This window comes from Furipterus horrens, unplaced genomic scaffold (assembly GCF_987537825.1).
Source record: "Furipterus horrens unplaced genomic scaffold, mFurHor1.1.pri manual_scaffold_9, whole genome shotgun sequence".
NCBI classification, from domain to species: Eukaryota; Metazoa; Chordata; class Mammalia; order Chiroptera; family Furipteridae; genus Furipterus; species Furipterus horrens.
The window spans coordinates 37,704,029-37,721,974 of NW_028327179.1; the positions used below are offsets into that span (position 1 = coordinate 37,704,029).

The following is a 17,946-nucleotide window of genomic DNA, read 5'->3' on the forward strand; positions in this document are numbered from 1 at the left end:
AGCTAGAGGGGTGCCAGTCCGGTGCGGAAGTGGGAGAGGTGCCTGGAAAAGGGGTGAGTGCTGGGCAGGCAGCATTGATCCCTCTCAGACCCCTCCCCCCACATACAGCGCCAAAACGTGGTGAAACACGTCGCCCTATACTGATCAATCCCTAAGGCTCCGCCAATTACAACGTAACAGGAGTGACAGCTCTACCTGTGACGTGGAGGCAAACAAACACAGGAGCCTGTCAGAATGAGGCGACAGAGAAGTATGGCCCAAAAAGGGGAACGGATCAAGGTTCCAGTGGGAGAACTAAGTGACGAGGAGATAGCCAACCTAACAGATGAGGAGATAGCCAACCTAACAGATGAAGAATTCAAAACACTGGTGATAAAGATGCTCACAGGTTTGACAGATATGCTTGAGTACGGCAAACACATAAGAGAAGAAGTGAAGGCTATGCTAAGTGAAATGAAGGAAAGTCCACACAAAACCAATGGTGAAGGGAAGGAAATCGGGGTTCAAATCAATGATTTGGAACAAAAGGAAGAAAAACAATCAACCAGTGCAGAATGAGGAAGCAAGAATTGAAAAAAAAGAGGAAAACTTCCAAAATTTTGCTAAGGAGATAGACATACAGGTCTGGGAAGCACAGAGGGTCCCTGGCAAGCTGGACCCAGAGGGGACCACACCAGGACGCATCATGATTGAGAAGCCAAAGGTGAAAGATAAAGGGAAAGGCGGAGAGTTGCCTACAGGGGGGTGCCTATGACTATCAGCAGATTTCTTAGAGGACACTTTGCAGACAGAAAGGGACTGGCAAGCAGTATTCAATGTGATAAAAAGCAATCTACAACTAAGATTACTCTATACAATGATTACTCTATCATTTGTAATGGAAGGGCAGATGAAGTGCTTCCCAGACAAGGTGAAGCTAAAGGAGTTCATCATCACCAAGCCATTATTATATGAAATGTCAAAGGGACTTACTTAAGAAGATCAAAACTATGAACACTAAAATGACAACAAACACAACTATCAACAACTGAATCTAAAAAATAAAAACAAAATCCAACTATGCAAACCAGAATAGAAACAGAATCATAGGTATGGGGATCATTTGGAGGGTTATCAGCCAGAAGGTGGGAGGGTGAGAAATGGGGAAATGGTGCAGGGACTAAGAAGCATAATTGGTTGGTACAAAATAGGAGAATGTTAAGAATAGTATAGGAAAGGGTGAAGCCAAAGAACTTATATGCAGGACCCATGGACATGAACTAAGGGGGGTGAGATTGCTGGAAGAAAAGAGGTACTGGGCAGAGGGGAGCTAAGGGGAAAAAATGGGAACTATTGTAACAACATAATCAATAAAATATACTTAAAAGAAAAAAGAATAAACCTAGCCAAGGATGTAAAAGACCGGTACACAGAAAATTATAACAGTGAAGAAAGAAATTGAAGAACATACAAGTAAATGGAAGCAAATACCATGTTCATGGATAGGAAGAATTTACATGATTAAAATGTCCATACTACCCAAAGCAATCTCTAGACTCAACGCAACTCCTATCCATGTTCCAGTGATGTATTTCACAGAACTAGACAAAAATTTCAAAAATTTATACGGAATTGCAAAAGGCCCTACATAGCAATAGCAATCCTGAGAAAGAAGAACAAAGTTGGAGGAATCACGCTACCTAATACTAAACTATACTACAAGGCCATAGTAGCCAAAACAGCCTAGTACTGGCATAAAAACAGAAACATAGGTCAATGGAACAGAATAGGAAGCCCAGAAATAAATACACACCTTTATAGCAAATTAATATTTGACAGAGAAAGCAAGCACATACAATAGGCTAAAGATAATTTATTCAATAAATGGTGTTGGGATATTGGACAGATACATGCAGGAAAATGAAACTAGACCCACCGTACACCACACAATAATAAATTCAAAATGGATCAAAGACGTAAATGTTAGACCCAAAATCATAAAAATCCTAGAAGAAAACATAGGCAGCAAAATCTTGGACTTTGCTCATAGCAATATTTCATCAGATACATTTCCCCAGGCAAGAGAAACAAAAGAAAAAATTAACAAATGGGACTACATCAAACTAAAAGTATTTTGCACAGCAAAGGAAATAATCAACAAAATGAAAAGACAACCCACAGAATGGAACATCTTCGCGGATACATCTGATAAGAGGTTAATATTCAAAATTTGTACTTACAAAACTCAACACCAAAAAACCAAACAACCCAATTAAAAATTGGGCCAAGGACCTAAATAGACACCTCTCCAAAGAGAACATACACATGGCCAATAGACATATGAAAACATGCTCAACATCACTATCATCAGAGAAATGCAAATTAAAACCACAATGGGGTATCATCTCACACCCATCAGAATGGTTATCATAAATACATCAACAAACAACAAAGGTTGGTGAGGATGTGGAGAAAAGGGAAACCTTTTACACTGTTGGTGGGAATGCAGATTGGGGCAGCCACTGTGGAAAGCAGTATAGAGATACACAAAAAATTAAAAATGGATCTGTCTTTTGACCCAGCAATCCCACTTCTGGGAATACATCCAAAGGAACCCAAAACACTAATTCGAAAGTACATAAGCACCCCTATGTTCATTGCAGCATTATTTACAATCGCCAAGATACGGAAGCAGCCCAAGTGTCATAAACAGATGAGTGAATAAAACAACTATGGGACATTTACAGCCATTGTACTCCATTCGGATCTGAAGTACATTATGCTAAGTGAAAAGAGTCAGTTGGAGAAAGACAAATACCAAATGATTTCACTCATATGTGGAATCTAATGAAAAAACTGAACTAACAAGGAAAATGGGGATAGACTCATAGATGGAGAGGAGATGACAGCTAGTGAAATGAGGGAGGGTAGGGGGTGGAGGGATTGAGCAAAAAGGAAAAAGGACTCATGGAGAAGGACAACAGTGGGGTGATTGCTGGGGTGAGGGCGGTGGGGTATAAGGGGACTAAATGGTAATGCAAAAATAAATAAAGATTAAGTTAAAAAATAAAATAAAATATTTATAGTGAAAGGAGATTATGTTTGAGATTTTGTTTAAAATAACCCATAGGGGAATGAGGGGAGGGTGACAAGGAAGCATAGCTGAAACAATACTATGAATTTATAATTGCTGAAGCTAGAGATTGATAACTGTTGAAGCTATGAGAAGAGTACATGCCCTCTACGTTTTGACATTTTCCATATACACTTTAAAATTACAAACATACAAATACTATAATAAATACTACATACTACTGTATGTACAATCTGTATGTATTTCATACTATACATGAAATATATATTTTTAAATCTATATGTACATATAAATAAGTATGAAAGGCTAGAATACATTCAACTAGTAAGTGACTAATTCTGGGACAGGGAGTGAGATTTGTAATGTTTTCCTTTTCTCCAAGTAGAATATATTCATATATGCCTAGTAAAATAAAAATTAATTTATATTAAAAAATAAAATATAGATTTTTTTAAATTCAACATATATAAAATTCTTTTTATGTTGCCTTATAAATAGGCAGTTCTGAACACTTATTTTTTAATTCATACAAAAGCCTAAGACCTAAGGAGATTCAAGAAAGTAGTTTGAAAACCTGAGAATCTCTGGCGGGGTGATCAAACATCCTTCGTGTAGAGCATCAAAGACAAAAACTCGGCCTCGACACAGCACTGCAACATGACTTGGGGAACACCCTTCACTCTCTGGAAAAAAAACAACAACAAAAAACAGAAAACACAAGACCAAATCTCTCAATGTCAAACAAGAGTAAAGCTGCATATTTACATCCAATAGAAAAAAAAATTCATTCCTACATTATTTTACATATCATGTATTTAATATATCACATGAACAAAAATACTTTAAAGTGATGGAATTCAGTTATTATGATATAAATACATGCTCTCGAAACCTGTCTCTGTGAAACATCTATAAATCCATGGGAGTTTTAAATATTCGCACACCTTGAGAATCGTATAAATCCCAAAATACTGCCAGGCATTCTAGTTTTATTTACGAGTAGGAACAGGAAGTGGAAAAGGGTAGCAGAGGAGTTCTGGAGGAGAGTTATTTGTTGGGGGGTTTTAATTAATGTTTTTATTGTATTTATTCCCATTACCATTTAGTCCCCTTATACTCCCCTATCCCTGCAATCAGCACACTGCTGTCTGTGTCCACGAGTCCTTTTTCCTTTTTGCTCAATCCCTCCTCCCCCTTATACCCCCTCCACCACCACTTTAGCTGTCATCCTGCTAGGAGAGCTATTTGAATTAACAAGTTACTCTTTTGGATTATTTTAATGTTGGTTGTTCGTTGCATAATTTAATTGCAATAATACCTAGTTATTATTTTTCAAGAAAATAGTTTTCAGTTGAATAAGGGCATTGTATGTCTGAGAGGCAAGAAAAAAGAATTTTGCCCAATCTGTTGTTTTATTCTGATATCCAGCAAGCCGCTGATAACTGATTCAACATTTCCTTTGGCACACCTTAACTTCCCAAGGGCTGGCTATTTGCTGTAAACCTTAAACTATTCTGATTTAGTTCCATTTTTCAAGTACTAATCCCTTTAACAAGGGTCTTCCTGTATGACTCCTGCTTCTTCCCTCTAAAAAAGGGGGGAAAAAGAGAAAGAAAAATATATACTACCACTGGGAAGAAATTTACTGGTTGATAGTGTGTACAAGAGACTCTGCTAAATGCTTTATACGTGTTATCTCATGAAATCTACTCATCAGCCATGAGGAAGAACCATCTCCTGATAGTACTACTATTTTTTCCCTTAAGTCCTATTATTTATTTCCTCAAGTCCTAGGAGGTGAGGCATGAATTTTCGTTGCCCTCATGACTGCTCCAACCCATTTCTTCTCCCTTCCCCTTCAAAACCCCGATTTGCTTTTGCTTTTATCACCGCTACCTTGTATTGCTGTTCCCTACTGACCACAACCTATCCAAATTATAAGGCTGGGAAAGAACACAGAAAATAAGCTTGAGGCAAAAATAATCAATAAATGGTCAGGAGGAGGGTGAGGGGAGGGTGCTCCCTCAGTATGTGCCTCAGAGGGAACATGTGAGTGGAGAACTAAATGCAGCAAAGCAGTGAACCATGAAAATACCTGCAGGAATGTTACAGAAACAGGGGAGTCCAAAAATCTCCAGGGTTTGCTGCTGGGGGATGGGGAGAAGTAAGCAGCTTTTCAAATGCTTCCACATGCCTGAGGCTGGTGGCTACTGTCTTTCTTATGCAAATGGCTTTAATGCATCCAAAGCCTCAGGCAGATGGGAGGAGTCTTGAACCAGGGGACGGTATGGAAAGCACACAGAGCCTACGTAAGGTTCTGTGAATGGTCAGAACTGTTTGCAACGCCCACTGCGTCAGATGACGCAGTCAGGGATATATAAGCTGCTGCAGACATTTTAGCTCGGACTCTCTCTCTGGCTCTCTGGTGCTCTCTCTCTGAGACTCTCGCTCTCTGACTCGGGCTCTCACTCGCGCTCTGGCTCTGGCGCTCTGACTCTCTCTGGCTCTTGCTCGTGCTCTCACTCTGAGACACTCTCGCTCTCTCGTGTGCTCCCTCCACGTGGCTTGGTGAAGGGGCCTTCTCCATGTGGCTTGGAGAAGGGGTCTCCAGGCTGCTTTAAGAGGCTCTCGCCATGCGGTTTTGAGAAGGAGAGGAGATCCGCGCGGTTTGCAGGAAGAAGGCAGTTTGCAAGGAGGCTGAGAATCCAGGTGGTCCTGCATTGAGAGCTGGAGGGCACCACAGCACAGAAAGGACCTCCCCAATCAGATTGAATGATTGGCAGCTACTGGTAAAGCTGAACTGTGTTTGGAAAGTAGGGAAACGGTTTCTCTGACTTTCCTAAAACTAGCCTGGTTTGGAAGGGGGGGAGGCAAGGATATGTGTTTGTGGGTGTTTTAAAGAGCATAAGACTTAACAACAGAAATCCGCAAATAACTAAATCTATATAACTGTTAAATAAACAATTCTTTTTCTTTTCACCAAACTCTGGTATTGAGAGTTATAATTTTGGCGGCGGGCAATCGGGCCCCTAACTAAAGAGCCCGTGGGTTTGTTTTCAACTGGAGCAGCCCAGGGGTTCTGTAACAGGAAGAGTTCCAGGCAGAGAAACAGCAAGTACAGAGGTATTATGACAAAAATGAACTGGTTTGCTTAAAAGAAAACAGGTCAGTCAGCTGCAGCAGACGGAGAAAATGGAAGAGGGGGAGATAAGGTTGGAGCCAGGTGCTACCAGCTTCAGAAGGGGTTTTCAATTTTCAATGTTATGGGTTTTAAGTGAGAGTAATAATACGATCTAATTAATACTTCAAAAAGGTCACTCCAGCTGCTACATGGAGAAGAGACTTTAAGAGCAAAGAGAATATAGAGCAAGATCAGTTAGGAGCTAACTGTAGTCCGGGTGAAAATGACTGAAGTCGAAGGTGATGGTGGCTTTGACTAGGGTGTGACTTGAAGGTGAGATGAGATCAATTTCTTTTTTAAGAGGAAGATGTTACAAATTGGAACAATCCAGTAAGAAGGTAAAACCGATAACACAGCACAGAGAGAAAGGATAATCCAGAAGCAAGATCTGTGATGAGGCAAGAGGAGAAGGGGTCCCATGCACCACACAGAAGGGTTGTCCTCAGATGTCAGAACAGTTCGTCCATTTTTAAAAAGGGAAGACCAAATATATATGACTGCAATAATGTATTGCAAGACAGCTGTAGGATGGGGATATACTTATGAGTATATTTTCTATGACTGCTGTAGCAAGTTCCCACTAACTCAGTAAATCACCACTAACAACACAAATTTATTGTTTTATAGGCCTAGGGACCAGAAGCATGAAATGTCTTACTGGGCTAAAATGACCTCCAAAGTTTATTGTGCCTAGGGGATGCCTCCTGCAACACACACATGCACGCGCACACACACAACAAAAGCAACAACAAACTGAACTAAAGAAAAACAAAAATAAAAGGCCAAAAAGCTGTGCTGGATCATCTTATCATTCAGATCCCCACAGAGGTCTTCCCTGACTATTGAACCTAAAACAGCCACCCTGTCCTCATTTAATCCTGTCTGTATCGCTGCCTCCTGAAACTCAATGGTTGGCTGAACTAAGTGGCTGGGTTGGTGAATCATGGGGTGGTCTGTGGGCTTCCCTTTAAAACTGGTTTCTCTTTTCTATCCTAATGACTTGGACAGAAAGGGCCCAGAGGTCTGAGAGGGGGTGAAATCTAAAATATTCCCCTCAGCGCAAACTAAGTATAGTAGGCAAAAGGGCTTTGGACATGTGTGACGTGCCTTGCACACCTTCCTCCAAAGAAGCCTTTTTTTTCTCTAATGTGGGACATTGAAAAATTAATTCCTGCCTTTTGTCATCTAGTGGTTATGGATTGAATGATGCCTTTTAACCCTGAGGCCAAATCTGTTGCCCCCAGAATACAACAAGGATGCCAGCCTGTTAAACTAAGCACGCCATTGTCCGGGGACAGCCAACTGACCTGGAGTCTGCAAGAACCATCCCCTCCACACCCTCACTCTTATTAGGGATTTCTGGACCCAAGGGTAAGTAGGATGATGACCTTGACCAGCTTGAAGCAGCTAGAGGAGCACGAGACCTTTACCCATTGCCCTTTATAAGATTATGAAGGGTCTTAAGTCTGACAGGGCGAAATCGTTATTTTTTATTGTTATAAAAAATAAATTAATTTAAAAAATTAAAATTAAAGAGCCACCCCATATCTCATGTTATTTGAATTCTCTATATGGCATTGGTCACTAACTCTGATATTTTTCATGCTTACTTATTATCTCAGCTTTACCCCTATCTACACCTCTTCACATAGCCATAAGTCCAAGAATGTACCAACCATGACAACTTAAGCCACTGTATCAGGAGGCACATTATTAAATTAATAAATTCCCATTTTACATACTGTAAATTAAAGGAGCTACCTTATCTAAGGACATACCCTAGATTATAAAGATTGAATTCAAAATTAGGTCTACTGATATTAATTCTTAACTGATGGACATATTATTTCTCTTTGCTACTGCTATTCTCATACCAGTTTTCTCCTGTTCATCTTTTCCATTCATATCTGAGCATTAAACTTTATGCCATAAATGACCTGGTTCCTTAATCCTTTCCTTTAATTCTTTCACTTGCAACATCAAGTGAATATGAATAGGCTTGAGGACATTACCCCAGGTATCTAAAGAGATTTACAAAGAGGAACTGAGTTATTAACTCATACCTCTCACATCACAAGCAAGTTGGCTACAGAAATTTTGCTTTTAAATAAAGTTTTATGTAAGAGAAATATCTGTTCACAATTACATTCAGCAGTAATTTTAACATGCCATTAAATTTATAAAAAAATAAAAATTCCTGAAGGAACAAAACTAGCAGTTACTACAACAGAATTTTCCATTTCAATATATGCTAAGACACCAAGGAGAAACTGCCATTAAACTAACAGTAAAAACAAAGAACTTGATGAGTTAATCTGAATTCACGTTCCTTAAGATTGTTACCATGTTCTCACCTCATTTAAGAGGCAAGAAAAGTATATTCACAATGAAAGGGGCATGATGACCACATACAAGCAGTCAGAAAGAGACTTCAGATAAGAAGGAATTGAGGCAGGATAGTAAGAAGGTAGGGAAATTCCTGGGCAAGTGGAATGGGAAAACTGAGACAAGATTATTAAATAAGGCCAAACAATTTGAAGAACTAACAGCCAGCTAGTGAATCATAAGACTATCTTCCCTAACCAAGGACACTTGAGAGCAAACAGTTTATACCTCCCCTCCCTAACCAGAGAATACATAGCTTAAATCCCCCAGGTCAGGGAGATAGAGGACAGAGACCCAATTAATGTCATTTGTGCCAGCCAAACCCAAGAGCAGATGAAGCAAAGGGAACAAATAACAAAAACCGAATTAGAGCCAGAAAGACCCAAGATAAAAGTAAAATAAAAGTAAAACAGTATAGCTGATCAAACAATAATCCCAAACTCCCCTCTCTGCCCATCTTGATGCATCCACATAATAAAAATTAACATGGAAAGCTGATAAATATTCTGCTAAAATCCTCCCCTAAGATCTTGTCCACAGAAGAGAAATAAGACTCTCAAGACAAAGGATACCAGCATGGGCTCACTCTACAGCATGCTCATGCCCCTTCTTGGGCATGAACGTTTTACTTCCTCCTAAACTTGAAGGGTCTCCACGAGACCTGCAACAGGGGAAGCAGCGGGCAGCGGCAGCTCCACCCAGGCTTACCGCCAGATCCTACCTCCAAGTGTCCCTTTTCTCTGACTTTTCAGTTAACTAAAAGCAGCCCCACCTTGTCTATTTGATTCTATTTCTCTATTTTCCTTTGAAAATGCAGGCTCTTAAATATTATTTAGTTTAACTACATTATCAAAAATATTAAATAAAAACACCTCCGTCACTGCAACCTTTATTTCCTAGTGAGCTAACATGAGCCCCAACTTGGTTCACTTCTTCCCTCCAACATTTCTAGGGAGCCAAAGCAGAACACCACCTAGGCTCTCTCCTGTTGCTTCTTCTACCCTAAGCCCTTCCTTTGTTTCACTGTTCCCAGCTTTAATAAACATCCTCTCAAAATCATCTGGACTCATGCTATATCTTCCCTGCATGAAGTAAAGAGCCCACACACTACAGACCAGCCGGAAGCAGACCCGCTCTGGGACTGGACATTATTGCCCCATGACAGAGTGAGGGCAGAAACAGAAGGATCCAAATCATATTCTCCAGATTTCCTAATACTTCTCATAATTCTACTCTAACTAAAATTTAAACTTTCAAATGATGCAACATAAGCATCAGGTTTGTATAGAATCATGTAAAAAACAGTTTAGAAAATCCATTTCCATAAATCACTTACAACGAATCAGAATGACTGAAAGATAAGGTTCATAGAAAGCCTTTGTTTAGTCAAAATCTAAAAAGAAAGTCTTCAAAATAAAGTTTCACAGTGTCATAGAAACTACGACAAAACTACCCCAAATCCCAATGCTTTTAACCAAAGAAAGTACCCACAGTTTCTACTTACCAGTCCTAAAATAATTCATGATTGAATCTCTAGTAATTCCTGGAACCTTGCAGGTAGAAAATAGCATTCGGAATTGACTCATATCTAGAGGAGTATCTCCAACTTTATTAACAGGCAGTTTTTCTCTATTAAAACAAAAGTATTTTGATTAAGAAATCATTATAAAACTTATAAACCAAATAGTCACGACTGTAATATTCCCAAATAAGTAAATAAAGCTTCTCAGCTTTCGCCACCTGAGACTTGGGATAAATTTCTTTTTTTTTTTAGTATATTTTATTGATTATATTGTTACAATAGTCCCAATTTTTTCCCCTTTGCTCCCCTCTGCCCAGCAGCTCACCCCCCCAAGTCCATGCCCATGGGTCATACATACAAGTTCTCTGGCTTCACCCTTTCCTATATTATTCTTTTTTAAAAATAATTAATTAATTAATTAATTTTTTTAACAGTAAAAAATAATCCCTCCCTCTCAGACTTATGGGGTAAATTTCTTACTGAATTCACATAAGTAGCCTTACTTTCTTAATAGCTGCCAGTAGTTCAAGTTATGCCAAAGACTTATACTTCCTCTTTCCAATTGTGTGCCTTCCTTTGGAGGCCAGTAGTGTTCAATATGGGATGCAGGACCCCCAAAGTTGACGTTCAGTTGTGACGGTACACGGACATCCAGGTAGGCAACATTCAGCCACCACTCTTCCAGCTAAAATAAAGAACATCAGCCTAATGTTATGTGAATGTGTAAAAAAAAAAAAAAAAAGGGAAGTTACTGTCTAATTCTTTTTCTCTACTTTCCTTTGAAACTACAGGGACTTAAATACTATTCAGTTTAACTACATTATCAGAATATTAAACAAAACCACCTTCAGACAGATCATATTGAAGTGATAAATACCCAAAAAGTACTTAGCTATTCTATGAATCCTCACTTAATGGATTTAAATTTTTCCTTTTTCAAGCAAAAACTGAAATACTAAATCAGAAATATAAAAACTTTTCAGTAGGTTTTCAAAAACTATTTCAGGTTTTTCACACTGTGTTCTATGTGTCCCTCCTTCTCTATAAGCACTTTAATTCCAGGCAAAATTAAGCAGATCTTATCAAATTACTTGGAGTTATTTTTGAAGAAACCAATATTCTCAATTATAATCATTCAGAAAAAGATATAAATGAAAAGGATACTGGCAGAACAACAACTTCTTACCATTACCCTAATTTAATTAAAATCCCTCAAGGCTCAAGATTGATAATAAGGGAATCTGGAAGTATAAAATTATATTATTCCATCACAGGTATCAATGGCTGATAAAAAGATAAGCTTGTTTTTTAATTTCTAAACTAAAAGATAATTACAATCATTATTTCTAGACTAAAGTAGTGATTTTTAATTAAATCATTGAGTTATACTACAGAAGTAGAGTAGTTAAGCTAAAGAAGCCAAAAAAGATTACTTGCAGAAAATTGATACCCTTTATAGTTAGTATAGCAATGTCTCATTAATCTATATGAAACATAGAATACTCATAACCATTCTCCACTCCATCTATAATGGCCCTTTTTTTTTTGCAAGTACTGTTTAAATTTTTGTACACCACTTATGTGACATATTTATTTTAGTAGTGTTTCAAGACTTTTTAGGCAATGATTATTGGACAAAATATTTCTCTTAAGCTTGGTCTACAAATCACCTGCATCAGAGCCACATTAGTTGTTAAATATAAAGATTTCGGGGCCCCATTCCAGAGATGCTGAATCAGAATTAATGGTCCTAGGAAATCTGCATGTTAAAAAGTTTTCCAGCCCACAACACTCAAAACTCTACAGAGTTCAGTGATTCAATAATTCTTAATAAATGACCATATTGTCTGTAAGAATTTTTACAGTAGTAATTTAAACATGAAAGTTATTTACATTTTTATTTTTTATTTTTTAAGCATCATCCATGTTCTAATCTTAAGTACAATAACATAAATACCCAATTTCTTTTTCCTTTTGCCCTTTCAAGTAATTTCTGGTGCAATTTTTCTCCAATGCCATTTTGAAATTTTTGGACAATTTCTTCAGTTTTCTTATATTCTTCTTCATTTGCAAATGGTTTTACTATAAAGAAAAAATATGCATTAAAGTATTTGGATATCAAGTACCATAAAGTCACCTTAATTACTATTACTTACCAAATCTTGAGACTTAGTTATATAAAATAATTATGAATATATTATCAGAGCAATCCAATAAATTTGAATTTACATGAAAATAGCTTAAAAGCAACAACACAAAATACTGTAAAAAAATAAAAGTGGAAATTATGTAGTCTAATAACCATTTTCTGAGAAATTATTTTAGAATATTCTGGATGATGATAGCTAAAATGACAAAGACAGGACTATTGTGTAGCTATTAATCCAATAGGAAAGTAAATCCTGTTTAACCACAAATAACTGTCTTTCCACCAATGTTCAAGCACAGCATTAAGCATTCTGTATGTGAATGCAATACGTAAGTGTAAAGCCTGCCCAGAGCAGTGCTGGTTTTGGTGAAAGAAGAAGGAAGGGAGGGAGGCAGGGAGGGAGGGGAAAATAAAAGAAAAAGAAAAATGAAAGGATACAGGGTTCTTAATCCATTGAAACCAAGAAACCAAGTGCTCTGAAAATTAAGCTATAAATAAAAGTAAATTTTAGAAATCACGGGACATTAATGTCTTCCTTTTGTTGTTATTTTGCCTCTTCAATATCTTATCTTAAAATCAATTTAAATATCTGTATTCATAAAGTGTACAAGTGAATAATCAAAAACAGTGATCAGTGAATTAAAAAAAAAATACTAGAATTTTTAGATGAAAGTAGATGAGAAAGAAAAAGAGAGAAAAAGAATGTTAAAATAACCCAGAGGGCTTTCCCTTAAACTAAGTGAACCAAATACCTGTACAAAGGAAACTCGGTTCTCAAACTTAATTTGTTTTGGATGGCTATTGGAGAGGTCGTTTGTTGGAAAACAGGATTACACCCACCTGCACATTCTCTCCTTTGTCTCCTGAGAGACGCATGACTGATTCCACAGGTACCAGCAGGAGAGGGTTGTCAGATTGAAAACTGAAGTTTTATTTGACAACTGAGGCATTTTTTCCATGAACAACTTGGTCAAGAACCTAATTGTTTGAGGTGGGAGACTTTCAAGAACCAAGGTTTGACTGTACATAGATTTACCTCCACTACACCTAGAGACTTACTAAACTGAGAGTAATTAAAAAGGTATAAACCCATAAGGGTAAAAAAGGAAAAAAAGAGAGAGGCCAGCAAACAGGTTAAGCTAACATTTTACAAGTTACAAAATACATGGGAAAATGGCAACCGACTCTGTAGAATGGAGATAGGATCAAAAGCCTGGAGAGTGGAAGGTAGTGGGAGAGTTAGGTGCAAACCAAAAAGCAAGCCAATTCCTGCAGTATAATCCCAGAAAGGTTCGAGAACTCAAGACATGTGGCCTTTCAAAGTTGGAGGCAAAGTGAGACTGAAAACAGGAGGGCTGCTTGAAAGCTGGGAAGCAGCACACAGTCACCCCACCCACACTCGCTTCTGTACAGAAAGCCAGGCAACATCCTCCCAATGCCAGTAGATGTGTGGAGGTTTACTCTCGGGAAGAGTTGAACAAAACAAGCAGAATACCTGGATTCTAGATCAAACTGAAAAAAAGAGGAATGGAAAGTGTATACCCAGAACAATGAGTCCTCCAGCCTCCTCCCCCTACTAAACTCCCAAAACACCAGCAGTCAGGCTTTTGCCTTATAAACAAATGAGAAGATTCTTCTTTGGCTAAATGGACAAGTATAAGAGAAAGGAGTTCTGGTATTTGGGTAGCACCTAATAAAACTGTTAGTTCTCTGCCCTATTACCCTAGAAGGCTCATTCCAAGGCTCACTAACCACCAAGCCCTACCCATGCACACAGAGCTCCTAAGGATTGCCAGATACCTGAGGAAAGCCTCTCATATCAAAGTCAGAGAGTAGAACTAACAAGGGATTGGTACTATCAAACAGTAAACAGACCAAATAGGGGAAGGCATTAATAATGAAAATATACACCCAATCTTCAAGAAAGGAGATACCAAGGAGTGCAGTAACTACAGGACCATTTCTCTAATTTCCACACAGTAATGTGACGCTCAATATAGTGCAACAAAGGCTTCTTCTACCTTCTAGGAAGATGTTCAAGCTGGATTCCAAAAGGGAAGGGATACTCTAATTGCAAGCCCTTGTTGGATACTGGGGTGCTCTAAAGGATTTCAGAAGGTCAGTCTATGTTTTATAGACTACAGTAAAGCCTTTGAGTGCATCAATCATGAAAAGCTATTGGTTGCTCTAAAAGAAATGGGTGTGCCTCAGCTTTTGTTCATCCTGACATGTAACCTGTATTGTGGACAGGAAGCCACTGTCAGGACAGAATATGGAGAGACTAGTTTCTTATAGGCAAAGGAGTTAGATAAGGGTACATTTTACCTCCCTACTTGTTTAATCTGTACACAGAACATAGCATACGAAAAACTGGACTAGACTCAAAGGAAGGTGGAGTGAAAACTAGTGGAAGAACTACCAATGATTTAAGATATTCAGATGACACCATCTTACTGGCAGAAAGCTGCAATGATATGAAATGACTTCTGATAAAAGTGAAAGAATACAGTGCCAAAGCAGGACTGCATTAGAACATCAAGACAAAAAAAATCATGGCTACAGAATAAACATACAACTTTAACATAGACAATGAAGATACTGCTTCCATTCAAATGGAGACTGCAGCCATGAAATCAAGAGAAGGCTGAGACGCGAAAAGGCAGCAAGGGAAGAATTAGAAAAGGTTCCCAAGGAAAAGATGTGTTATTAGAAGCCAAAGCTTAAATCATCCACACCCTTGTATTCTTCAATAACTATACACAGATGCAAAAGCTGAAGAGTGAAGAAAGCTGACAGAAAAAAATTGATTCATCTGAAACATGTTGTTGGGAGATCTCCATGGATGGCCTGGACCATGAGGAAGACAAACAAGTTGGTCCTAGAGTTTGTCTGAAACATCACTGGAGACAAAAAGACAAAACTGAAGCTGTCCTACTTTGGGCACATCATGAAAAGGAAGGGTTCTTTGGGAGACAATAAAACTGGGAAAAATAGAAGACAACCGAAAAAGAGGAAGACCAGGTGAACTGACTGCATAAAAGAAGTCACAGGCCTGAGTCTGCGGGAGCTGAGCTGAGCCGGGCTGCTGCAGACAGGGCATTGTGGACATCACTCATTCATAGAGCTGCCAGGAGCAAAAGCTGACTAATAGCAATTAACACACTAATAACTGAAGGAAAAATATTTTTAAATTAAAACCTTGGCCCAGAAGGACCCAGATCCAAGTCACAGGAGTTCTAGAAAGAGAGAATAAAGTGAGGAGGAAACTATCAAAGAAACAATATTTCAAAAATTTCCTAGAACAGGACTTTTTACACTAAAAGAACCCACTGGGTATTCAGAGAAAGAAATGAAAAAACATACACACTAAAAGACATCACCGAGAAATTCAGAATGGCAGGAAAGTAAAAAACAGGTCACATATAAAGGACTAAACATCAGAACAGCATCAGACTACTCAAGAGGAACAAACAGTGCCTCAGAAACTCTTTAAAAATATAATTTCCAACCCAGAATTCTATAGTCAGCCAAACAATGAAGTATAAAGGTAAAATGAATGTTTTTTAGGTCCTTCATTATTTTCCTCCCAAATATCCTTTCTCGAGTGGCTACTGAGATGTACTGCACTAAAATCTGGGAAGACAAAGAGAAAAAAAGAGGAAGACAGAATCCAGGAAGCATGGAATCCAACACAGGAGAGCTGAAGAGAACTGCCAGGATGACGAGCAAAGGAAAGCCCCAGGACCACAGCTGTCCTGCCAGCTCAAGAATCGCAGATTAGACCCAGAGGGTAGAGGGAGCCAGAAGGGATGCCTCCAAGGAGAAGTGAAACAGAGAGAATATCTTATGTAGTTGAATATACTCAAGGATTCTCAGTGTATTCAGGTGTTTGGGAATGGATGAGTTGTGAATACAAAGCAAACTAAGCAAATGAAAAATGGGAGGGGAGAAGATACAGCAAAAAGGTAATCAAAGCTCACCAAATGGTTCTCTTGTGAATAACTGCAAAACCATAAACCCTAAACAACCAGGTAAATTAATTCAGGTAAATACTGATTTATATCAGGTGAATTGTACAACTATATTGAGAGAATGAGAGGGAAAATGTGGGTATGTTGGATTGTATGTTTCTAAAATCCATGACAAAAACAGTTTCAGAACACTGGTCTTACTGGCCTTTTACAGTTACTGTTTAATTCCCTTCACTTCTAAAATCATTAGTTATTGGGAAAGTCATTTCTGAACTCCAGTTTCTAGTTTCCCATTTAAAACACTTTATAAATTATTTTTATCATAAAAGCACAACTTATAAAAATGCAAAGAATACAGGGGTATGATAAGTAGGCCTGTAATTTTTATGACTATATATTAACAGGAGACAGGGAGTGTAAGGGAGCTAAATCCTGATATTTTAAGGAACTAATTCATATTATCAACAACTGAAAAATGCAAGAAATAATAGCATAACTAGTTTAAATAGTGTAAGCCTGGAGATAACATAAGAAACAGATAAATTATTTAAAAATGTTTGCTTGAGAGAATGGAATTTGCAGGGGGTTGGAGGTGAGGCAGAGGATGGCTACTTTTTATTTGTAAGCCTAATAGTATTATCTGGCTTTTTTTTAACTGTGGAAAAATTACAAGAAAATTTTGGACATTTAAGGATATTTACTTATCATGAGCCTAAAGGAAAAAGCAATTAGCCCCTCATCAACCTCTAACAATTTCACAGTTCTCAAAGTTCTAACAATAGTTACACTAAAAGATCACAAACATACCTGATTCAAGGTATTTTTTTAATGATTCTTGGAGTGAAGGAACAGGAAGAGAAGGGAGAGAATCCTGGTACTGAAATGTTCGTTCTTCAGTTGACTTAGCCAATTGATTTTCCATGATGTAGCCACAATAGGAAAACTAAGGGGAAAAAAAAAAACCAGCCCTCAGAACTTCAATTTCATAAATATTCTTTTACATGGTAGGGCCAATTCACTAAATCAATATTTAGGGGCCACAGTATATCCAGGACTTGGTCCTAGTCCTTAATAAAATCATAAACTTGTCAGAGAGAGAACCAACTTAAAAAAATGTAGACTCTGATGGGAAGCAGAGTTTGCCACCCCAAAATATGCCTTTTGGGGGATTATTATTTTAAGCTTGTTTTTTTTTAAGACACAAATAACTCAGGAAAGACTTTGACCTTCCTTCAAACAGGCTAAAAGAATGTAGACAGAAAACCTGCTCCAGGAAGGGAGCAATGGTAACTACAGGTAAATACAAGCTGAGGGTGATACAGAGGAAAGAACCTAACAAGACATTTGGTCAAGGTCTTCTCAGTGTTAAAGACCACCCAGCAGACACTTGTTTACCAAACTTGTGGGTTTTGTTCTCCATGTGAATTGCCTCTCTGCCCTCTGAAGTCCCAACCACACCTCCAGCTTCTTAGCTCAAGGTGGCATTTAACCCTTAAATTGCCAGAACTGTCCAGGTTGGGGGGGTATATTCTTACAGAACTTTCATATGTACATATGTAAATTTGGTTATTTTCTCCTGTTACTCTGTCTCATGTCAATTTGATTATTAGACCAACTAGAAGAATTTAGAAGGGCAGAAGGAAAAGTATTTTTCCTCCCGACAAC

At 38.1% G+C, this 17,946-nt stretch overlaps 1 protein-coding gene across 1 annotated transcript in view; it reads right to left on the reverse strand.

Moving 5' to 3' along the window:
- CROT (carnitine O-octanoyltransferase) overlaps positions 1-17,946 on the reverse strand; it is a 51,975-nt gene that overhangs the window by 30,742 nt on the left and 3,287 nt on the right. The window contains exons 3-7 of the mRNA XM_090287270.1: positions 17,089-17,224; positions 12,119-12,243; positions 10,665-10,846; positions 10,144-10,268; positions 3,648-3,756 (exon numbers count right to left, since the gene is read on the reverse strand). Coding sequence (XP_090143396.1) covers positions 3,648-3,756; positions 10,144-10,268; positions 10,665-10,846; positions 12,119-12,243; positions 17,089-17,203 — 656 coding nt within the window. The 5' untranslated portion in view covers positions 17,204-17,224. The remainder of the gene's footprint in view (positions 1-3,647; positions 3,757-10,143; positions 10,269-10,664; positions 10,847-12,118; positions 12,244-17,088; positions 17,225-17,946) is intronic.